This window comes from Nycticebus coucang, chromosome 2 (assembly GCF_027406575.1).
Source record: "Nycticebus coucang isolate mNycCou1 chromosome 2, mNycCou1.pri, whole genome shotgun sequence".
NCBI classification, from domain to species: domain Eukaryota; kingdom Metazoa; phylum Chordata; class Mammalia; order Primates; family Lorisidae; genus Nycticebus; species Nycticebus coucang.
In genome coordinates, this window is record NC_069781.1 from 122069494 (window position 1) to 122094536 (window position 25043).

Sequence of the window (25043 nt, forward strand, 5' to 3'; positions counted from 1 at the left end):
TCACACACACTTACAATTTACTTGTGTTAGGAAAAGCAAGATACAGGTTACAAACATACACAAGACTCAGAAGTCCCTTCTCTGAAATTAACTAACTTCATTTAAAAATCTCCAGTTAATTAAATGGACCTATTTTACCTAAATATTGGACGTCTTTTAAAGAACAGAATGAAGCAAATCAATAACTGAACATACATTGCCAAACTATCATTCTTAAAAATAACCTCCCACAGATTTAAGCATCCCTTCTCCTCTCAGAATATGACAATCATATCAAAGACTGGGATGAAATTTAAGAGGAAGAGAATGAAAAGCAACAAGAGATAGGAAGAGATATAATAGCATATTTTCCAAGGAGCCAGGAAGTTGCAGGTGGGCTACCATGTCTGCTCTTCCTTGCAGCAGAAAACGCCTTTCAACATTACAAGGATTTTTGAGAGTATCCTCATTTCCTCAATTCCTTAGTTAGCATAGGTAATATTTATTGGGTCCTCATCCTTTTTAACATGTAGAGTTCTAGATGTTTTCAATAAACACATCTTTCCCCTTTTAGTGTTTGAAAGAATGTTTCAATTAAAACTATATTAAATCATAGATCACATTCTTCCTACAAAAAATAGGTTTCCCTAAGGGTGAGACTGTAGTTGAGTTGTCTATGACAGCCCACCTACATGCTAACTTAGTCAAGACTGTACCCAGCAACTCGCCCCCACCGTGTCACCCAGGGCACGTCTGTAGTAATAAGTTAACAGCGAGGAGCTGTGAGAAAGCCAGGCAAATGTGTTTCCCAAGGTTTGGGATCTCTTCTACTGAAAAAGGCATTTAACAACTGGTCCCTGGAAAAGTAACTTAACAGGAGTCATGATTCTTTGAAATTCATGGGAATATTTGAATGTAAGCTCAATTTTTGCCTAAAATCTGGAATTAACAAGAACATTCACTTGAAAAAGACAAAATAGGAAAGATCATTTGCCCATTTCCAAAAAACAGGTTCAGCTAATAGTTAAGAACACTTTACAAGTGTCTCCTACTATGAGAAGCTAATAGTAATAACCTTAATTTTGGGATTTCTAAGTATCTTTCCAAACAATGCAAGAAAAGGTCACTAGTAACTTTTGAATGGTAAAAGTAAAACAAAATTCAGCATTCAGAAAAGTTAAGGCAAATCAGCACTCTTTGAATAGTAATGACTTCTCAACTTGTAAATGACTTATGTTTTTATCTTGTTCATGTTTTAAAAATACTACCTGACAAATAATAATTAAGAAATTCAAAGACTGAGAGATAAACTTATGCCTCTTATTTGCTTTAAGAAATGACTACATCAACCATGAACAGAAACTGCCGGATGGCTTAGTTAATAAAGTCTTTTATCACATTATTAAAGAATGTTTTGAAAATATGTTACAGCCTGTGAACTTCTGATTCTTTTTTGAAGAGAAAAAAATAGTACTTCCTAGGTCCATTAGATAGGCATAAAATAGACAATTTTCTTAATTCTCCTAGAAAAAGTTGGGTAAGACCCTATTATCGAAGTTACCTGAACACAAATACTGCAAGATGGAAAAAACTTTTCTTTTTTTTTTTTTTTTTTTTTGTAGAGACAGAGTCTCACTTTACCGCCTTCGGTAGAGTGCCATGATGTCACAGGACTCACAGCAACCTCTAGCTCTTGGGCTTCCGCGATTCTCCTGCCTCAGCCTGCCGAGCAGCTGGGACTACAGGCGCCAGCCACAATGCCCGGCTGGAAAAAACTTTTTTAAAAATTTAGAAAAATAAAAGAATAGGATAAAACTCCAAATTAAAGAAACACTTTCATATGAAATGGACATCAGCAACTAATAAATATCCATATTTTATTTGCCTGAAATAGACGTGACATTATTTAAAACTAGAATTATTTGAAAGCAGAATGAGATGCTTGTTAGTTATTAATATATGCTCAGAGATGACATGGTTAATCCATCAAGTTAGTGAACTCTGTACCTTCTCCTATGTATGGGAGGTCTCCTGACAACATCCCCAAGAATTCGCATTGAACTGAAAATGAATAGTGGAAGAGGTCAGTGTTACAGGTGAAACAAAATGGGATACAAATGCATGAAACATACAGACACCACACTGGAAAGACACAATCTCTAAAAAGAAAAGGCACAGGAGGTCAGAGAATGAAAGAATGTGGAATAAAAAATATCAGAACTAAAAAGCCCTGACGATGCCTGTGGAGGCCACTTTGCTCTCACCTCGCTTTAACGAGTAGATGATAAAAATTATGAAGCTTATTAAATTATAAAAGTAAAAGGATCAAGAAAAATATTACCATTCAAAACTTCAGAAGGGTTTTCTTAAGAATCTAAAATTCAGGACACATTATATCCAGGTAATATGATAAGATTTAGTCGAACGGATGAAAGCGATAAATAAAACTTAACTCATTTCATTGACTCCGAAGTATTAGGATAGTGGTGCTAAGTAACCCTTTAATGCTACGTTCAAACATAACAATACACAGGCTGAAAATATAAATAATTTAGGTAATAGGGTCTTGATTTCATTGAGTCCTAAAATCACCATGTAGTCTTGGGCAAATCATTTAATCTGAGCTTCAACTTCCTCATCTGAGTTATATAATCAATACAGTCATAGGCAGCTGTAAAACCAAAGTATTAACAAGGGGATCCACAGTGGGTTACAAAGACAAGTGGATTATATACAAAATAACCCTCATTCCTTGATGCTGTTATCACCTAAGGCAAGCATGTTCTGTCAAGAAGGTACCCTTGCTTCAGGAAGAGAATTCTGGCTGTCCTTATTTATTTTCTAATGTAAACGCCATAATTAAAAAAAGGACAAAAAGGACAAGAACAGAACAGGGAAGGCATGTGTTTAGAAATTGCTTTTTATATCATCTAGGATCTTGTATGTCTACAAAAAGTACCTTGCAGATAAAGCACATTGCTTATGTTTATGGTTGGCATCCTGAACGCCACCATGGAATAATATGGAACTATAGAAGAGCCAGTGATTTTCAACCAGTGTGCTGTGAAGATTTTTAAAGATCATTAATTATTTTTCAAAGAAGTTCAAAGCACAGTTAAGTGTGTGTGTATATATATATGTATGTATGTATATATATATTTACTCATTTTTTGATGAACAAATTTAAACGTGCCACAGAAGTTTAACTATAAGTTCAAGTGTGCTGTGAGATAAAAAAGGTTGAAAAACTCTGGAAAGAGTGTTTAACAACGTAACCAGATACCTGGATTCCACCGACCTTGGATAATGCACGTAAACTATCTGCAGCCGTCTTTTCATCTGCCAACAGGGGATAATACCACCTGACTCATGAAGAGGGTGAAAAAATTATGTGAGAAAACGTGTTTTAAAAAGTGTCTGAGGCTCGGTGCCCGTAGGTCAGTGAGTAGGATGCCGGCCACATACACTGAGGCTGGCAGGTTCAAGCCTGGCCCAGACCTGCTAAACAACAGTGACAACTGCAACCAAAAAATAGGTGTTGTGGCAGGCACCTGTAGTCCCAGCTACTTGGGAGACTGAGGCAAGAGAATCACTTAAGCCCAAGAGTTGGAGGTTGCTGTGAGCTGTGACGCCATAAGCTCTCTACTGAGGGTGATATAGTAAGACCCTGTCTCAAAAAAAAAAAAAGTGTCTGAGAAAATTAGCAATTTAGGAAGGCATAGAAGGCACTGTGAGCTCCATAAAAGCAAGGGTTTTTGTCTTTTTTTTTTTTTTTTCCTTTTTTTAATAGAGACAGAGTCTCACTTTATGGCCCTCAGTAGAGTGCTGTGGCGTCACACAGCTCACAGCAACCTCCAACTCCTGGGCTTAGGCGATTCTCTTGCCTCAGCCTCTGGAGTAGCTGGGACTACAGGTACCCACTACGACGCCCGGCAATTTTGTTGTTGCAGTTCAGCCGGGGCCGGGTTTGAACCCGTCACCCTCGGTATATGGGGCTGGCGCCTTACTGACTGAGCCACAGGTGCCGTCTTTTGTCTTTTTTTTTTTTTTGCAGTTTTTGGCTAGGACTGGGTTCGAACCGCCACCTCAGGCATATGGGGCTGGCGCCCTACTCCTTTGAGACACAGGCGCTGCCAGGGATTTTGTCTTGTTTACTTCTGTATCTCCAGAACCTAGAACAGCACCTGACATATAGTAAGTGTTCCGCTACCCTGAGTATTGGCTGAATAAAAGAGTGAGTGAAAGTGATTAGCTTACATGTACTTATGGCCATAATAATATCAGGAGGTCAAGGAATTTAAGAGAAAATTAAGCAAATAATTAATCCAGCTGAGCTGTTTACAACAATTGTTTTGAAGCAACTGTCAACCTCCCCTCCTTAGCTATTTTCATATAATTAAAGAACAAGCACTCTTGTAAATACAACAGGCACGATGGCTTGTTCTCATGTTCTCTATGACATCTGAAACAGAGGCTTTAAACTCTTAGCACTTTGAAAAATTTAAGTGTTTAGACCGTAAGACTTCACGTTTACTTCTTAATTCAAAACTGACGTGAAATGATTCCAATATTATCTAATTCATGAATTTCATTAATAAATCTGGTAAGAATAAGAATTACCATTAAACACTATCTGATAGTCATATTTTGCTTTATTACTACAAATAAGTGTTTCATCAATGAATCCCCAACAATTAAAAAAAAATAAAAGTGGGCAGCGCCTGTGGTTCAGTGGTTAGGGTGCCAGCCCCATATACCGAGGGTGGCGGGTTCAAACCCAGCCCTGGCCGAACTGCAACAAAAAAAATAGCCGGGCGTCATGGTGGGCGCCTGTAGTCCCAGCTACTTGGGAGGCTGAGGCATGAGAATCACCTAAGCCCAGGAGCTGGAGGTTGCTGTGAGCTGTGTGACGCCACAGCACTCTACCGAGGGCCACAAAGTGAGACTCTGTCTCTACAAAAAAAAAAAAAAAAGTGTTTCACAGATGAGAAAATTAAAGCTCAGAAGGGTCAAATGACTTGCCTAAGGTCCGCTTTACAGTAAAATATACAGCTGGAGTTTGAACACAGATTTTCCTGATTCCAAACCCTATATTCTTTACTAAAACATGGTGTCTCCTAAATTCATGTATCAACAATACCAAATCAGAAACTTCTTAAAAGCAAGCAGGTACTGAGACACTGAGCAGGGAGCCTCCGTCTCACCTCCGCTGGTTCATCTCTGCATCACTGGCTGCATTTTTCCCAGGACCCCAGCTGTGCCTCCGGAAGGGGGACAGAGAGCGCATGGAGCCCCGCAGGACAGAGCAGTGTGGGGGCACCTCCGTGATGCTGTCCATCTCCTCCTCCACATCACCTGGGCCTGCAGGCTCACTCTCACTTTCTCGACCGTCAGCTCCCCCCACAAGACTGCAGAAGCCATCCAGACTTTGCTGATCTTTGGACCGGTTCGACTTTGAAATCCGGGGGAGGGATATATCACTGCCATGAGAAGAAGGTCGATCCAAGGAAGCTGTGTCATCAGTGGAAGAACTGGATCCGGTGATATCACATACCAACTGCTCATCCTCAGGCTGTAATGAAGAAAAAGCACACATGGCTGAAACAAGCAGGACCCAGGAGATGGCTGCATACTGCGTCCCAGACAGGCATGATTGTAACTGGCTTCAAATAGAGATTGTTTTTAAACCATGGTCATGGTTGGATTCAAATCCTCCTGGCCTCCAGTAAACAAATGGTCTAGCTCTATCCTCTTTCTATCCTACCGTAGGTACTAGACTACAAAAGTACATTTATTTTCTTCTTCCAAATTGGAAAAAAAAAAATAATCTAACCTAGGTCAGTTCTCTCAAGTCAATACCATCAAGCAAAATATGAAGGGAACCCTTTTGTCTGGGGTTTCTGCCATATGAAAACTCTATGTTCATATCATATTTGGTTTAATTTTTTCCACGAGTTTAACTGAAAATAAAGCAGTCTGCTTGGCTACAGTAATGTGAAATTAACATTCCAAAAGCAAGTCTGTGATGGTTTTTAATGGCCCTTTAAAAAACAAAGAATAGCTGATGACCCAACCTGAACTTTGCCACAAATACCTACGTATCTGTCACAGGATACTTAAGTGGATGAAAGCTATTCCTTTTTCACATTTCACTGAGAATTGACTGAGTTTTATAAAGACGGATCAGACATTAAATAATCAGTCTTGGCAATGAGGTCTTTGATAAAGTAATGATGCTGTTACCCTGGCCAGTCTCTAGAGCCCAATGGGAACTGTGCAACTTTGGAAGAAGCCACTTGTTGTCTCTACCTGTTGAGAGAACCAGGACACATCATTCGATGGGTGAAGGAAAGATGAACTTCATGGCATCCAAAGGCTGAAGGATAAACAGATGGCTAAGATGCATGGTCATACTCTTAGTTACTATGCAGGAACTATCTGAATACCTTTATTTTGTATTTTCACAGGACAGGGATCGGCAAATAGGAAAACAGGGAAGGGAATTCAATAATTTTTTAAATTTTTCATAATATTTTCCTAATTAGCCAGTCTACTCAATGTTTTAACTATGAATGAAGGAATTTATGGTTCTTTGAAAAAGATTAAAAAGAGAACTAATGAGCTCTTTCAGTGTGGAACAGAAAGCAAGCCCTGCACTACAAGGAGAACCTCTTTAAAGGTGTAACAGAACATCCAAAAAAGCATGCCACCTGCTAAAGCATTGTTCATATCTTTCGGGCTGAACCTTGCCAGCAAATCTCAGATATTTTCCTATTCTGAAGAATCCAGATTCCTTAAATTGCTTTTAAACATAGTGTGAAATGAGATTAAGAGAGAAGATGCAAGGAGATCACTGGACAGGTCAAAAACCCAAGGCCCACACTGTCCAATAGACTTTCCCAAGTTCATGGCATGAGCAGCAAAATCAAGACTCAAACCCAGGTTGTCTTTGACCCAGAGGCCCTCCTCTGTTATCTCAGTCATCTCAAGTCAGTCTCAGAAAAGTTCCTGCACAGGGTCACACCAAAAAATAAAACGATGTGGACCAAGTAAATTCTAAAATATCATTTTAAAATGAAATTACTGACTACTCTTTTTATGTTAATTAGGGGCTGATGGAGGCATCCTGAAGGGTCACTGTCGAGAGAGAAGGATGGTGTAAATGGTCATGTGTTCCAATCTCCGACGCTTTTGCTTTCTCACTGTACTGGGTTGAACAGTGTCCTCTTCAGAATGGGACCTTACTTGGAAATAGGGTTGGTCTTTGCAGAGGTAATTAGTAAGATGAGGTTCTACTGGAGTAGTGTTCTTGGGAGGAGACAGGCAGAGACTGAAGGGAAGCACCTATGACCCGGGGAACGCCCAGGACCGCCAACGAGCCAGGGAGGGACATGAGACAGACTATCCTCAGAGCCCCAGAAGGAAAGCAGCGCTGCTGACACGTGGACTTTAGGACTTCTATCCTCCACAACTTTGAGGGAATAAATTTCTGTTGTTTTAGGCCTTGTGGTTTATGATAATTTGTTAGGGCAGCTCTAAAAAACTAATACACTTGCCTTTAACTGCCTAAATTTCGAATTCTCCAAACAATAGCTAAGAGACAATGTGGACATCAATAAAGCAAACTGTGTGACAAGTCTGTTCTAGAACACACAAGATAAGCTTCAAAAGAAACAAAAGCTCTCAAAAGTTTCCAATTACCTATTCATCATATGTTCTTCTGAGAAGCTACCTCTTCTTACCAGTTTGAAAATAACTCCCAGACAGCAGAACAGTACTCTTCGCCCTGGCACCGCGTCTTGGCAGGACCTGCTCTCTCTCTAGCAGTTTACTAATCTGAAACTCGTAACACATGTTTTTGCAAGACATTAAAATAAAATGGGAAAACCTTTGGTAGTCTGTTTATACACATTTTAAACAGGAGAAATTTCCCTGGAATATATCCTCATCACAGTCTTTCTTCCTGATGTGTACTCCTCGCTGATTTCAACTGAGAAATCATCACGAGTTTTCACTCTACCTACACAATTTCTTCAGCCTTGCTTTCCTGGGAAGAGTAAGGTTCATGCAGAATAATACTCTTACATTCAAGTACGTTTACCGTATCACACAGCTCTTATGAGCTGATGTCCTTACTTGAAATAGGAAAGGCAGGACAAAACTCAAGAACTGAGCTCAGGTATCATATACTAATGTAATTGACTTCCATTAACCCTGGACTGAATCTGAAGGCAGCTCTAAATTATGTATTCCCCAGACTTTGAAGTGTTCTCAAAAGGACTTCCCAATTTCATCAAGTTTTATAGAATTCTTACAGAAAACAGTCAGTGGCCTCACCAAAAATCACACCCAGATCGCAGTCACGGCTTTCCTAAAGCTAGGTATGGGACCAGGGGTAAGTCACTTCTTGATGTTGCCTTGCCACCTATCTAATGTGACTTAAATTAGATCAAATGAGGTTAGAAATTAATAACTTCATTAAGGTTGAAGGTATGATCTATTTAAATCATGGATGATAGAGGAAAAATTCTCTACTGTAGAGTTTTTAAAAACTGAATTTTTTTGGAAAGAAAATTCTTTTCTAGTCCCCAAATCTATTAGTGCTGAAGTTCTTAAGAGAGATCTGCCAAATAAGAAATATGTAAACTATTACTCCCCCCATTCTCGTCTTCCCTCCCTCTGCAAAAGAAAAAAAAGTAGAGTTGTACGCATGCTGTTGTCCATCATGTATAAGAAAAAAAGGTCTGGCTTCTGACATATACCAGAATGCTCCAGGCCTGAGATGTGAAGTCTCTCTTAAGAGTTCTTCAGTCATCTGTCAATCTTTCTGTAGAGAGATCATTTATTTTACAATGTCTGCTAATTAAATAACTTCCTGGAACTTAGGATATTACTTGATTGTCTGGAGCAAGGGTGCCATGAAATCAGTGTAACAAAGATATTTGATTTTCTTGGAGTCAAAACTAGATGATATATAGTATTACAAGTCTTTTAAGCAGATGATTAAAACATAATTCTTCATTAAATACAAGCACACACCCCCTCCCCCCAATATCAGTTGTTAGGCAGGTTATCTATTAAGATTTGGTTAGGGCAAAGAAAGAGACCTGGAAAGACAGAGAGAGGAGTGGGAGTTATGTGTGTGGGAAAGAAAATATATTGGGGAAAACTAAGACTGAGATTGACAGAGAAATCCTTCCTCCCTTGAGTTTTCAGAATTGGTTTTCCTACTGCATATGGAAGAATGGAACACACAAAAAAGTGTCATCTCTACTGGGAGTGCTTTCTCCTTCAGGCTTGTGTAATAATGAAGATCTGGGGAGCAAGATGGCAGCCGAGTAACAGCTTCCTTGCATCTGGGCACCGTGAGTCTGGGGATATAGGTCTCCAGGCATCTCTGGCTGGTGGGATCTGCCTATCATCACCCCTGAGAGGATACAGGGAGTCAGTGAGAGACTTCTGGACCCCAAGAGGAGGACTAAAACAGTGGAAAACCGGCAAGTGGTCGCGTGTGTTCAATCCGCCTAAACCCGCCCGCAACAGTAAGTTCAGTAGCAGCGAGACTGCAAACCAGAAAGGCCTTACCTGTGAACTGTTTTGGTGTCTTTGGACTTGGCACTCAGCTGAACTGCCTTGGGGAGAGCCTGAGCGGGAGTGCGGAGAACTTTGGCCTTTGTCTAGGGCCCCAGTCTGAGCCGCTGAGCCAGACGGAGCTAATAGAGTTTGGCTGTGGGTCACAGGCAGACATTGTGAGTGATCTGCCCTGGCAAGCTCCGCCCTCAGGGTCGCAGAGCTGGAATTGGGTGGGAGCTGGTAACCCAGCGACCAAGTAGCCTAAGGGCGGGGTCTGAGCCGCCTTGCAGCCCTAACCCTCGGGGGCAGAGGGAGACCAGTTTTGACACACAGGGTAAGTGGATAGCCACTTCAGCAGTGATTCCAGCAACAAGCACTTCCCTGAGAAAGCTTCTGCTCAGTAAGTGAACAAGTTCAAAGTGCCTTTTAAGTGGGCTGAAGAGAGATTTAGGGTGTCTACCTGCTGGGGTTCGAGAAACTAGCAGCCTCCAGTCGTATCAGAACTGTGATTAACATCTCATACCCCAGAAGACCACGTGTTGCCCAGACAATATTCAATTCCATATACATACTGCTTTGTTTTTGGTTGCGTGTGTGTTTTTTTTTGTTTGTTTGGTTTTTTTTTTTTTTTGGTTTGGTTGTTTTTTTTGTTTATTTTGACGTTCTAGATTGTTGTTTTGTTTTTTAAGTTCAACCTTTTCCATACAGATCCTTTTTCTTTCTCAATTTTTCTAGTTTAATTATAATTTCCCATTGCTGCCTATTTCAATAATCAGAACTTCATTTTTGTTAGTGTTTCTACCACTATTATTTGGTTTTTCCAGCCAATTTTATCCCGTAAGGTTTTCTGTTTGCTTGTTTTGGTTTGATTTATAGCATTTTTGTCTTTCCTCTCTACTTGGTGGAGGTGGGGTACTGTGTCTGATCAGGTTAGCAAAGAGCTGCTGACCTCAAGGGAACCACCACACTTGGCACCCCCAGAAGGTGTTTTTTTTTTTTTTAAGGTTGTATCAAAGTACCCTACTGTACACCTATATTGCTCTGTCTCCCTCTTTCTGTGCCTCTCTTCTTTTTGTCAATATTACTTTCACCCAACCACTCTCCTTTCTCTATTTTTCTTTTTTTTCATTTTTTTTTTTTTCTTATCACTCGGTCCTCATTTCTTTCATCGCTTTTTTGCTCTTAAACCTTCTCACCCTTCTGGTCCTGTAACCCTTAGTCCACAGGAACAAGAACTTAAAGAGCAAGAGGAATTGAAAGGAAAATTAGGGCAAGTAAACAGATAAAAGAAATCACTCATGAGGAAGAATCAGCAGAAAACTCCAGGCAACATGAAGAACCAGTCCAGAACTACCCCGCCAAGGGACCATGAGGTAGCTACTGCAGAGGATTCCACCTATACAGAATTGTTAGGAATGACAGAAAGGGAATTTAGAATACACATGTTGAAAACAATGAAGGAAATGATGGAAACAATGAAGGAAACTGTTAATAAAGTGGAAAATAACCAAAAGGAAATTCAAAAACAGAATCAAATAAGAGATGAACGATATGAAGAATATAAAAAGGATATAGCAGAGCTGAAGGAAATGAAACAGTCAATCAGGGAACTTAAAGATGCAATGGAAAGTATCAGCAACAGGTTAGACCATGCAGAAGAAAGAATTTCAGAGGTAGAAGACAAAGTTTTTGAGATAACTCAGATAGTAAAAGAGGCAGAAAAGAAGAGAGAGAAAGCAGAATGTTCACTGTCAGAATTATGGGACTTTATGAAGCGTTCCAACATACGAGTTATAGGAATTCCAGAAGGGGAAGAAGAATGCCCCAGAGGAATGGAAGCCATACTAGAGAATATTATAAAAGAAAATTTCCCAAATATCACCAAAGATTCTGACACACTGCTTTCAGAGGGATATCGGACCCCAGGTCGCCTCAACTCTAACCGAGCTTCTCCAAGACACATTGTGATGAACCTGTCCAAAGTCAAGACCAAAGAAAAGATTCTGCAAGCTGCCAGGAGTAAGCGCCAGTTGACCTACAGGGGCAAATCCATCAGATTGACCGCAGACTTCTCTAATGAAACTTTCCAAGCAAGAAGACAATGGTCATCTACCTTTAATCTACTTAAACAGAACAATTTTCAGCCCAGAATTCTGTACCCTGCTAAGCTAAGCTTCAAAATTGACGGAGAAATCAAATCATTTACGGATATACAAACATTGAGGAAATTCGCCACAACAAGACCAGCTCTACAGGAAATACTTCAACCTGTACTGCACACTGACCACCACAATGGATCAGCAGCAAAGTAAGAACTCAGAAATTAAAGGACAGAACCTAACCTCCACACTGATGCAAAAGATAAAACTAAGCAATGGACTCTCACAAAATAAGACGAATAGAATACTACCACACTTGTCAATTATCTCAATAAATGTTAATGGCTTGAATTCCCCACTGAAGAGACATAGATTGGTTGACTGGATTAAAAAACACAAGCCATCCATTTGCTGTCTGCAAGAAACACACCTGGCTTCAAAAGACAAATTAAAGCTCCGAGTCAAGGGTTGGAAGACAATTTTTCAGGCAAATGGAATTCAGAAGAAAAGAGGAGTTGCAATCTTATTTTCAGACACATGTGGATTTAAAGCAACTAAAGTCAAAAAAGACAAAGATGGTCACTTTATATTGGTCAAGGGAAAAATACAACAAGAAGACATTTCAATTCTAAATATTTATGCACCCAATTTAAATGCTCCCAGATTCTTGAAGCAGACCTTACTCAGTCTGAGCAATATGATATCTGATAATACCATCATAACAGGGGACTTTAACACTCCTCTTACAGAGCTGGACAGATCCTCTAAACAGAAATTAAACAAGGATATAAGAGACTTAAATGAGACTCTAGAACAACTGTGCTTGATAGACGCATATAGAACACTCCATCCCAAAGATAAAGAATATACATTCTTCTCATCACCCCATGGAACATTCTCCAAAATTGATCATATCCTGGGACACAAAACAAATATCAACAGAATCAAAAGAATTGAAATTTTACCTTGTATCTTCTCAGACCATAAGGCACTAAAGGTGGAACTCAACTCTAACAAAAATGCTCGACCCCACCCAAAGGCATGGAAACTAAACAATCTTCTGTTGAATAACAGATGGGTGCAGGAAGAAATAAAACAGGAAATCATTAACTTCCTTGAGCATAACAACAATGAAGACACAAGCTACCAAAACCTGTGGGATACTGCAAAAGCAGTTTTGAGAGGAAAATTCATCGCTTTAGATGCCTACATTCGAAAAACTGAAAGAGAGCACATCAACAATCTCACAAGAGATCTTATGGAATTGGAAAAAGAAGAACAATCTAAGCCTAAACTCAGTAGAAGAAAAGAAATATCCAAAATCAAATCAGAGATCAATGAAATTGAAAACAAAAGAATCATTCAGAAAATTAATGAAACAAGGAGTTGGTTTTTTGAAAAAATAAATAAAATAGATAAACCATTGGCCAGACTAACGAGGAATAGAAAAGTAAAATCTCTAGTAACCTCAATCAGAAATGATAAAGGGGAAATAACAACTGATCCCACAGAGATACAAGAGATCATCTCTGAATACTACCAGAAACTCTATGCTCAGAAATTTGACAATGTGAAAGAAATGGATCAATATTTGGAATCACACCCTCTCCCTAGACTCAGCCAGGAAGAAATAGAGCTCCTGAACAGACCAATTTCAAGCACTGAGATCAAAGAAACAATAAAAAAGCTTCCAACCAAAAAATGCCCTGGTCCAGATGGCTTCACTCCAGAATTCTATCAAACCTTCAAGGAAGAGCTTATTCCTGTACTGCAGAAATTATTCCAGAAAATTGAGGAAGAAGGAATCTTCCCCAACACATTCTATGAAGCAAACATCACCCTGATACCAAAACCAGGAAAAGACCCAAACAAAAAGGAGAATTTCAGACCAATCTCACTCATGAACATAGACGCAAAAATTCTCAACAAAATCCTAGCCAATAGATTACAGCTTATCATCAAAAAAGTCATTCATCATGATCAAGTAGGCTTCATCCCAGGGATGCAAGGCTGGTTTAACATACGCAAGTCTATAAACGTTATCCACCATATTAACAGAGGCAAAAATAAAGATCACATGATCCTCTCAATAGATGCAGAAAAAGCATTTGATAAAATCCAGCATCCTTTTCTAATTAGAACTCTGAAGAGTATAGGCATAGGTGGCACATTTCTAAAACTGATTGAAGCTATCTATGACAAACCCACAGCCAATATTTTACTGAATGGAGTAAAACTCAAAGCTTTTCCTCTTAGAACTGGAACCAGACAAGGTTGTCCTCTGTCACCTTTACTATTCAACATAGTGCTGGAAGTTCTAGCCAATACAATTAGGCAAGACACGGAAATAAAGGGAATCCAAATGGGAGCAGAGGAGGTCAAACTCTCCCTCTTTGCTGACGACATGATCTTATACTTAGAGAACCCCAAAGACTCAACCACAAGACTCCTAGAAGTCATCAAAAAATACAGTAATGTTTCAGGATATAAAATCAATGTCCACAAGTCAGTAGCCTTTGTGTACACCAATAACAGTCAAGATGAGAAGCTAATTAAGGACACAACTCCCTTCACCATAGTCTCAAAGAAAATCAAATACCTAGGAATATACCTAACGAAGGAGGTGAAGGACCTGTATAAAGAAAACTATGAAATCCTCAGAAAGGAAATAGCAGAGGATATTAACAAATGGAAGAACATACCATGCTCATGGATGGGAAGAATCAACACTGTTAAAATGTCCATACTTCCCAAAGCAATCTACCTATTCAATGCCATTCCTATCAAAATACCAACATCATACTTTCAAGATTTGGAAAAAATGATTCTGCGTTTTGTATGGAACTGGAAAAAACCCCGTATAGCTAAGGCAGTTCTCTATAATAAAAATAAAGCTGGGGGCATCAGCATACCAGATTTTAGTCTGTACTACAAAGCCATAGTGCTCAAGACAGCATGGTACTGGCACAAAAACAGAGACATAGACACTTGGAATCGAATGGAAAACCAAGAAATGAAACTAACATCTTACAACCACCTAATCTTTGATGAACCAAACAAGAACATACCTTGGGGGAAAGACTCCCTATTCAATAAATGGTGTTGGGAGAACTGGATGTCTACATGTAAAAGACTGAAACTGGACCCACACCTTTCCCCACTCACAAAAATTGATTCAAGATGGATAAAGGACTTAAACTTAAGGCATGAAACAATAAAAACCCTCCAAGAAAGCATAGGAAAAACACTGGAAGATATTGGCCTGGGGAAAGACTTCATGAAGAAGACTGCCATGGCAATTGCAACAACAACAAAAATAAACAAATGGGACTTCATTAAACTGAAAAGCTTCTGTACAGCTAAGGAGACAATAACCAAAGCAAAGAGACAACCTACACAATGGGAAAGGATATTTGCATATTTTCAATCAGACAAAAGCTTGATAACCAGGATCTATAGAGAACTCAAATTAATCCACATGAAAAAAGCCAACAATCCCTTATATCAATGGGCAAGAGACATGAATAGAACTTTCTCTAAAGACGACAGACGAATGGCTGACAAACACATGAAAAAATGTTCATCATCTCTATATATTAGAGAAATGCAAATCAAAACAACCCTGAGATATCATCTAACCCCAGTGAGAATGGCCCACATCACAAAATCTCAAAACTGCAGATGCTGGCGTGGATGTGGAGAGAAGGGAACACTTTTACACTGCTGGTGGGACTGCAAACTAGTACAACCTTTCTGGAAGGAAGTATGGAGAATCCTCAAAGCACTCAAGCTAGACCTCCCATTTGATCCTGCAATCCCATTACTGGGCATCTACCCAGAAGGAAAGAAATCCTTTTATCATAAGGACACTTGTACTAGACTGTTTATTGCAGCTCAATTTACAGTCGCCAAAATGTGGAAACAGCCTAAATGCCCACCAACCCAGGAATGGATTAACAAGCTGTGGTATATGTATACCATGGAATACTATTCAGCCATTAAAAAAAACGGAGACTTTACATCCTTCGTATTAACCTGGATGGACGTGGAAGATATTATTCTTAGTAAAGCATCACAAAAATGGAGAAGCATGAATCCTATGTACTCAATTTTGATATGAGGACAATTAATGACAATTATGGTTATGGGGGGGGGAAACAGAAAGAGGGAAGGAGGGAGGTGGGTGGGGCCTTGGTGTGTGTCACACTTTATGGGGGCAAGACATGATTGCAAGAGGGACTTTACCTAACAATTGCAATCAGTGTAACCTGGCTTATTGTACCCTCAATGAATCCCCAACAATAAAAAAAAAAAAAAAATAATGAAGATCTGCAAAAGGCCATCAGGCTAGCAAAAGTTTCCATGAGTCAAAGACAGAATGCTTGGGGAAAACATTCCCTTGGGGAAAACACAGGGAAATGTGAGTGTGGCTCTGGTCATTAGCACCTGGCTCTCTGCAATGGACTGCTCTGGCAGCAGGGGGCAGAAACTGCTCTGATAGTGACCCAAGACAATGATCTGCTTAACTTCCACTCAAAGTACAGAGATTTGAATTACAAAACAATTATAGAGCTAAATAAGCTGATAATGCTGTTTACATAAATTCTGAGAAGCTATTACTATGTGCGCAAAATAATTATGACACAAATTTGAATAATAATTATTTAGTAGCTAATCATCTCATGTGGGGCTCTACACTAAGTGACTTAGATATATGTATTATTTCTTTTAATCCTTAAAACTATTCAATTAAGTACTGTTATTCCCATTTTATAGGTGAGAAATCTGAGGTTCAATGTGATTAAATAATACACTCAAGATGGTAAATTAACTGGTCTAAGGCCCAGATGATTGTAGGTATGGCAAGGATTGGATCCTATTGCTATAAACTATAGAGCTGTTACTAAAATGTTTGAAACAAAACTGAGATGGCTCCTTGTCCTAAATGTAAAAGTTAAAACTATAAAAATTCCAAAGGAAAACATCAACATTGGGGTTAGGCAAAATAATAAGAGGATAGGACACAGGAAGCAATAAATATAAAAAATTAATAAATTACACTTCATTGAAATGAAAAACTTCAGCTTGCCATTCAGCTCATCACTTCAGCAGACCATTACAAAAGTGAACAGGCAAGGCACAAATGGAAAAAATATTTACGAAACATAAATCCAACAGAGGACTGATATGCAGGATGTATATAGAACTACTTCTCAACAATAAAAAACAATCAAATTTTGGCAAAAGACTTGAACTGACACTGCATAAGGGAAGATTTTCAAGTAGTCAATAAACATACAAAATGTGTTGAACATCATGACTTGTCCAGGAAGTATCAAAATCATAGTAAGAGACCACCACACGCACACCAGACATGCTAAAATTAAAATAAAACAATTATGTATGTTGATAAAGGAGCAACTAGACCTCTCACCTACCACTGGTGAGAATGCAAATTGGTATAACAAGTTTGGAAAAAAGTTTGTTTCTTAGAAACAAAACTACACCGACCATATGATCTGACAATTCTAATCCTAGGTATTTATTCATCAAAGAGAAATGATATTATTTAGATTCCATTTATATGAAGGGAAAACTAATCTGATGGGGAAAAAAATCAAAACAGTTGTTGCTCTAGGGATTTGAATGAGGGCATGAGGAAACTCTCCTCACTGACTCTGACAGCCCACATGCTGATGCAGGTTTTGGTTATGGAGGTGAATGGATGCATCATCAAAAGTCAAAGCATGGTACCCACAAGGTGGTGCATTTCGCTCTATGCATATGTTACCAAAAAGGCCTAAAAATAAATTATAAATAAATACTGACGTGTTTAGAGGTGAAGTATATTGATATTTGTAACTCATTTTGAAATGCATCAAAGAATTTATGTGAACTGGTGAGTGGATAGAAATATGGCAAGATACATATTACAGTTATGTAACAAAGCAAATCCAAAAAAGTCATTAATAACTGCAGAATCTAAGTGGTGGGTGTATCCCATTGTTCACTGTACACGTCTTCAAATTTTCTATATGTTTCAATATTTTCATAATAAAATGTTAGGGGACAATGCCTGACTAGCTTTCTTAATTAGAATTACATTATATAGGTAGGATATATGTAAATAAAGAGGTATAAACACTATATATGCTAATAAACATAAAAAATATAAAAACTACTGTATACTTTATATCTTATTGCTACACCTGAAGCAATCATGCTTAATACTGCCAAAATTCTAGTCTTTTAATTTTCATTTATTCACCTAATATGGAGTTGTGTTACACATAAGACACTCTATCATGTGCTTGGCAAAATAACAGCTCACCATTTTAAACATCTAATACGAGGCAATCACGTCATCCATGTATACAAAATATTTTACTGGGCATCTTAATCATCTGATAAAACATTATTTCTGGTTCACAGTTGTAAAATTCTAATTATTTCAGTACTTGTGCACAGCAATTACAACTTCTCTAATTTGATTTTTTTGTTGTTGTTGTTGTTTTTTTTTTTTTTTTTTTTGAGACAGAGTCTCACTCCGTTGCTTGGGCTAGAGTGACACAGCATCAGCCTAGCTCACAGCAACCTCAAACTCTTGGGCTCAAGTGATCCTCTTGCCTCAGCTTCCCAAGTACCTGGGACTACAGACATCCACGATGATTCCTGGCGAACTATTCTATTTTTAGTAGAGACAGGGGGGTCTCACTCTTGCTCAGGCTGGTCTGAACTCCCGAGCTTAAGGGATCCTCCTGCCTCAGCCTCCCAGAGAGGTAGTATTATAGGCATGAGCCACCCTACCGGGCCCTCTAATTTAAATTCTATAAATTCCTTTACTTTGATCCCTAGTAGGTTTAATGAAAAAAAGATAAATTTTTGCTTTGGTGATCAAGTACTTTGGAGAACACTACAGAAGATGTTACCTTACCTTAAGGTTATCTTAGAAAAGTTATTTGGTGTGTGTCACATTTTATGGGGGCAAGACATGATTGCAAGAGGGACTTTACCTAACAATTGCAATCAGTGTAACCTGGCTTATTGTACCCTCAATGAATCCCCAACAATAAAAAAAAAAAAAAAAGAAAAGTTATTTTGATTTTTTAATCAATGGTAGATACCTCTTATAACTTGGAGAAAAAGTAAGTGTAAAGGCTTTGATTTACATCTCTTGGGGAAAAGAGGCAGCAATTATTAATATCTCCTGTGGACTTTAATTATGCTTTTGGATAGCTGAGTGGCCTAGATCATGAGCACTCTATGACCATACTTTCTTATTAAGCTGGCACTAGAAAGAATCCCAGAATTTTCTTACTTTGAAAACAAAATCTAAATTTTATGCTGCTGACCTGAGAAAAAGACCAACCTTAGGAACCAGCTAATACTCATAAGAATAAACATGAAGCCCATAACACTCACCACAGAGTCATATTTACCAGGGGGGCATACTGAAAGACAAGCTTAAGGTGAAAAGTTCATGACAAACATTACAGGCTATTAAAGAGACCTCTGTCAAGCCAGAGTCACACAAATGGCTGCAGGAAGTGACCTAATGCACCACTCATGGTTCACAAAAAAGGCTGCTGGAACTTCTTGCCTACAGATTATTTTTTATAGAAGGAAGGCGAAGAGGGTTAAGACTTTAGAAAGCAACTCTGGTCATTCTGGTATTTCACAGCACACACTGTGCGGGTGACCACTGAGGAAGACTCTTAAGCAAGCAGCTGCTGGTTTGTCTGCCAGTGTCGGGCTTGTATATAAATTACTGGCTATTATTACAGAAGATTTTTTGAGACTGAAAGGAAAAAGAAAAAAAGAAGAAGAAAATAGATTTTAGAGTCAAGACTATGTGCAAACCTCAATTTTGCTGAGTAATTCTGATAAACTTCTTCACCAATGACAGCCTCTATTTCCTCACAGGAATATTTGGAATAAATCCACCTGCCCGTCAGGGTTGCTGAGCACAGGAAATGAAATCAAATATCTAAAGAACTCAGGTCAGTGCTCAGACCAGAAATAGCCATCATCCTGCCGAGATGGTAACATCCAGGGACAAGCTGTCATGCACCTAGGAGATAGCAAGCAAGTATTTTTTTTACAAAGATACTTAAAATTTTAAAAAACTTTTTACTATGAAAATTTTCAAACACACATAAATATTAAACAAATCTCTGTGCAGCCATGATCTTGTTTCAATGATCATCAATGATCCCATTTTAAAGCTTGAACTCAGACGAAAAGCAGGGTTTTTGGAGACCTTCAGAATGGTACTGCCTTAAAACCTCAAGGTCACAGCGGAAATTACACAAACTCTGATATTAAAAACAACACCCTATTGACATCCCTCTTCTTAAACTTACAGAGAAGAGCAGATCTTCCCAATGTGTGGAGTTTTTACTTTATACAATTCCTCATACTCAACTCACAATGAGTAGTAACAAGGACAGAAATCCTGAAGTCTGTACCATCAATCTTTCCAGCGAACACAAGAGCAAGGACAAGGAGGAAAAGGGTTAGGGAGGCCAAAAATGAGAGGAAGGCACACAGGATACATTTACAGAGGTGCATTATGTTCCAGACTTCCAAAACTTTAAGCCTCCATCCTTATAACTTCCAAACATAGCAACATCACACCAACTTGGGTAATTTAAACACCCACTAACACAACTGCTCTCACTTCTCCAACGTCATCATAAAATCAGAAGAACGGTCTTCCTCTCAGCTCCCACAATGTTTCTGCGCTGTGGCCCCCTTACTATTAAGAAAACCACTTGCAGTGTATAATTGAGTACCATTAACTGTCTCAGCTGTGGGAAAGCCCTCTATTTTTATCAGGGAACAAAACAGAACTTGCTGCAACTAGAAACAAATGTAAGCCAAAGAAAGTAGTCCGCATCCATCCCCCACTCCCTTAGACAACCTCACATTATACACAAACATGAGCTGCTTCATGAAGATGAGCTTTTAACTATGGAGAAAGCTTGGGTTCCCTAGCGGAGATCTTGAAAGTTCCAATTAAAAAAGCTAGATGAAGAGAGGTGATATCATCATGATCAACAGCAAGCTTCAGGCCTGAACACATTCATCAGAAATGACTCCCTGGTTAGTTTATACGCATGACATCAATACTGTCTGAGCTGTGGTTCCTTCCCACCCACTGAAAAGTGTTCAATGTCATCTGACTTAATTCATTCTAAAGGAACTTCCATTTCTTTAGAATTCACTGTGAACTTCAAAACCTGCACATAACTTGCTATGATATTCTGCAGAATATAGATGATGTGCTCAATGCCCTTTCATAAACCCTAGCAATCTGAAGTTTCCTTCTCCAAAAGGTAGAATTTACCCCCCTCTCTGAGAGTGCGTGAAGCCCTATAAGGCTAGCAGGATCAGTTTACCAGCAGGAGTTATATATTAAGGGAAACAATATGTCTTGAGAAGACAATGAGCTCAAGAGAAGGGAAGAAACAAGGTGGAAAAAGAGTTGGGAAGCCCAAATAGGAACATTAGAGCTGCTGGACAAAAATGAAAGGCAGGGATCCCTGACCCCCACTACACACACATGCAATACCTTTGGGAAGACGATGCTGTCCCTTTCATCACCAGGTGAGGGGAAGAGGTCAGAGTCACTCCCAGATTCTCGCTTACGTGCACCCTGTGTTGAGGCACACTCTCTGTCCACTCCAACATCCAAGAAGTTCTCACATTCTGAAAAATAAAATTTGTTTTCATCCTAGCAGCCAGCGTTTTAAATCTTTCTCACTTTCTTTTCTTCCTTCTCACCTTCTTTCCTTTTCTATATCAATATTAAGAAGCTATAAAGAACACAATCAAATTAGTATTATAGCTTGCAGCTCTGCTATTCTAATTTTAGGTAGATATAGTTACTACAATGATGAGCTTGCCATGTTTATCTTAGGTACAGAATGATACAATGATGATTTGGCATCATATTCTACCTACATTTAAGTACCTAAGTGGTAATTTTTCCTCCTGGAAATAAGGGAATTTTTTTCTTTTGCCACCAAAACCTGAAGTTCATTATCAGGAAACTACCCCATTTCCCCAAAAATAAGACATCCTCCGAAAATAAGACCTACTTACAGGAAAGATAAGGCATCCCCTGAAAATAAGACCTAGCGAATCTTTGGAAGCACACCTTAAAATATGACACTGTCTTATTTTCAGGGAAACAGGGTATGTGATAATGGTTTGTGGCCAATTTCTGTTTTAAGATTAAAATTCTTTCTGGAAATTTATTACCTTATCAAAGGAGGGACATACCAAATAAACATCAGTATATTAAACTTATGGGTAATAATGGAAATATAATTGAACTTTTCCCACTTTAAATAGATCTCATGTTGGGGAAATAATGTGTCTAAGTACAAAAATGTATCATCTAGAATCTGTTTTCAGTTCAAACAACCAGAATGGGGACTCTGGTGAACCAAGAGAGAGGTCTCTGATAGAACTTTTTTTTTTTTTTGAGACAGAGTCTCACTTTATGGCCCTCGGTAGAGTGCCGTGGCCTCACACAGTTCACAGCAACCTCCAACTCCTGGGCTTAGGCGATTCTCCTGCCTCAGCCTCCCGAGTAGCTGGGACTACAGGCGCCCGCCACAACACCCGGCTATTTCTGATAGAACTATTACACTGGTACATTGAGGAATCCTAAAACCTTAGTATCTTGAAATTAGCAAGGTATGACCTATTCTTTCCCATTAATTTTGTAAGCAAAAGAGCCAGACTTGGTAACAACAGGATTAAAGAAATTTGCAAATGGTGAAGCTAAGAATCCAAAAGATAAATTAGTGGGTCAGTACAACCTCCTTCAAGACATTTTGAAGGTAAGAATGATGCACCTCCTTTTTGGTAAGCATTTTATTGTGTGACTTGAACAGATGTACATGCGTGTAAGTGAGAAGGGGCAGAGCAGAGAACCTAACTACAGTTTCTGAGAACCCCATCTGGAGGTTTTCACAGAAGCAAATTCAAGAGGAACTGACCACACAAGGTGATGGCAAAACAGGAAAACACTGTTTTAGTCTCTATCAATAGTGCATTGGAATCCAAGATGGGAATAATGCTGCCACTACGTGCTATGTAGAATATATCCATAGGATTGTGGCTTATTCTGAAATAACATTTAAATCTGAACACTGACAAATAAGAATGTGTACCTAATGATGCAATCACAACAGTGCAAACACCTGAGATACATTCAGCTTGCAGAGAAACTTGAAAAGAATCTGCCTACAAATGGTCTTAGATTCCCTCTGTGCTCCTCCAGGGACACAGCAAAAATGAAGGAGTGTAAGCTACAGACTTTCACTGCAACAGGTGTCATAGCAATGGGCTGGACAGCCTCAGAACGCAGTGAGTATCAACTTTTCAGAAGGGTTGGAGCAGAGACCAAATGACTATCAATTAGGGGAAAGAGGGAAAGGAATGGGTAAATTCTCACCTAACACGTGTACTGCACAATTCCTGGGTGAAGGACACAACAACTGGGACTTCAACCTTACAAAAGCAAACTATGTAACCAAGTCGTATGTACCCCCATATTAATCTCAAATTTAAAAAACAATGACTATTTCAAGATATTACAGAAAAGATACCTATACAGAGGGGAAGAGTAGAGACTGGACTAGATAACTTCCAATGCCTTTGATTTTTAGATTCTATACTTGGATGGTAGCTCTGCGTGCGTGTGTGTGTATTGAAAGACAGAGAGACATTCTTAATTAACTGTTAAATAATTGATAATCAATAAATTACTTGCCCTGGTAATATCGTGTTGATGTAAGTCACTTCTCCATAAAGTCACCTTTTCTATCAGTTAGGCATCTGGGTAGGCAGTGGGAAGTATCCGAATAAACAAAAAGAGATGTTTCAGGTTTTGTGGGGGATGGTGGTTCAGTCTTGTGGTGGACATGAACATATTAAGAGACAACTTCAACACAGAATTACACAAAAAATGCCAAAGGAAGTGAGGCAGGGCCCAGGATTAATCTGCAAATCGTTCAATTAAAAAAAAAATGGCTGTAGTCCATTTTAGTTTTGGTTCAAATTATTTCAGAGTGCGTCAGTTCAGTGGGACTAGCCCTGCCTCTAGTAGTCTACAAATCAGGGTAGTTTGGAGGTTCCCCCGACTCATTTCATAAAGTACACAGTAAGTTAGGTACTATTAGTGTGTGGATCTTTCTATTCCTTCCCTTTCCCTGACTTGGAAAATACAAAAACTCCATTCTGTGGTTGAGGGAAAAATAGGGGGGCTGGCTGAGAAAAGAAAGGGCTGTCACAGCAATTACACTGAGCTGTTAGCTGTCCATCTGGCATTCGCACAGACCACGTCCAAATTCCAGGCTGGAAAATACACCAGCTCAAGATATTCTAATGGAAAATTCATGGGGAAGATCCAGATTCAGCCCTGGTAGGAATACCTCACTCAGAAAATGGATCTGAACTAGCACTACAAGGGACCACAAACCAAGTTTGGGATAAGAAGAGTCTGCTGTGAGATAATGCTGGCTGTTGGTGTGGGGATGAGGGAAGAATGTGGGGAAAAAAGGAATAAGGGAGAGAGGATGACCATGAGGCACTGTAGCAGCAGCACCACCACCACCAGGGGGCAGTCCCTGAAGGCAAAGCTACTTCACACCCTGCTGCACCTGTCTCCGTAAATTTTCCAAATTCATAAAACCCTTTCTTCCTACATGCCCCCTTCCTAATACATAAAGTAGAACAGCATATCAAGTGTAAACAAGAGCAAAGAGAACACTGATATGAGAGTCAGACTAACCTGGCTTAAGTCTAGGTCTGACTACGTATTAGAATAAGGATGCCAGGAAAGAAATAATTTGAACCCGTGTGCCTCTGTGACCACACCAGATACGTGGGATGATTAGTACCTCCCCTAAAAGAGATGTAGCAACCAACAGATAATTTGTATATATAGTAACCAGAAATCTGGTCTTCAGCACAAAGCTATGTTGGTAGAGGTGCCTGATGAAGTTAAGGCTTCATTAATCTTTAAAGTATTATTCAGTCAGTATCCAAATGACATACCCTGAAAGTGGACACAGCTAGGGCTGGTCCTGCTTTATGACCCATATATAAATCTGTCTATAATTTTTGTGCACTGAGGATTATATGCTTTTTGAAATGCTAACTAGTCATTTGGGTATAAGATGACATACATGCAAATAAAATGTAACTGGGGAAGGGTAGAAAAACACACCAGCAACATCCACGGGGCTATGTGAAACCATGCTAATCATAATCCTATCTTCATATTTATTCAGTAGTCAAAAGCATACAAAGTGATTTAAAAACATATTCTTTTACTTGGCCTAATGCTGTTGCTCTCTCGAGAAAATGTTCATA

At 39.0% G+C, this 25043-nt stretch overlaps 1 protein-coding gene across 11 annotated transcripts in view; it reads right to left on the reverse strand.

The window, feature by feature from the left end:
• AKAP13 (A-kinase anchoring protein 13) overlaps positions 1-25043 on the reverse strand; it is a 317276-nt gene that overhangs the window by 79976 nt on the left and 212257 nt on the right. For 8 of the 11 annotated variants that reach the window (XM_053581736.1, XM_053581737.1, XM_053581739.1 and 5 more), the window contains 3 exons: positions 21226-21362; positions 5184-5551; positions 1987-2040 (listed from right to left, as the gene is read on the reverse strand). In XM_053581736.1, coding sequence (XP_053437711.1) covers positions 1987-2040; positions 5184-5551; positions 21226-21362 — 559 coding nt within the window. The remainder of the gene's footprint in view (positions 1-1986; positions 2041-5183; positions 5552-21225; positions 21363-25043) is intronic. The other 3 variants (XM_053581741.1, XM_053581740.1, XM_053581742.1) reach the window with 1 other exon arrangement.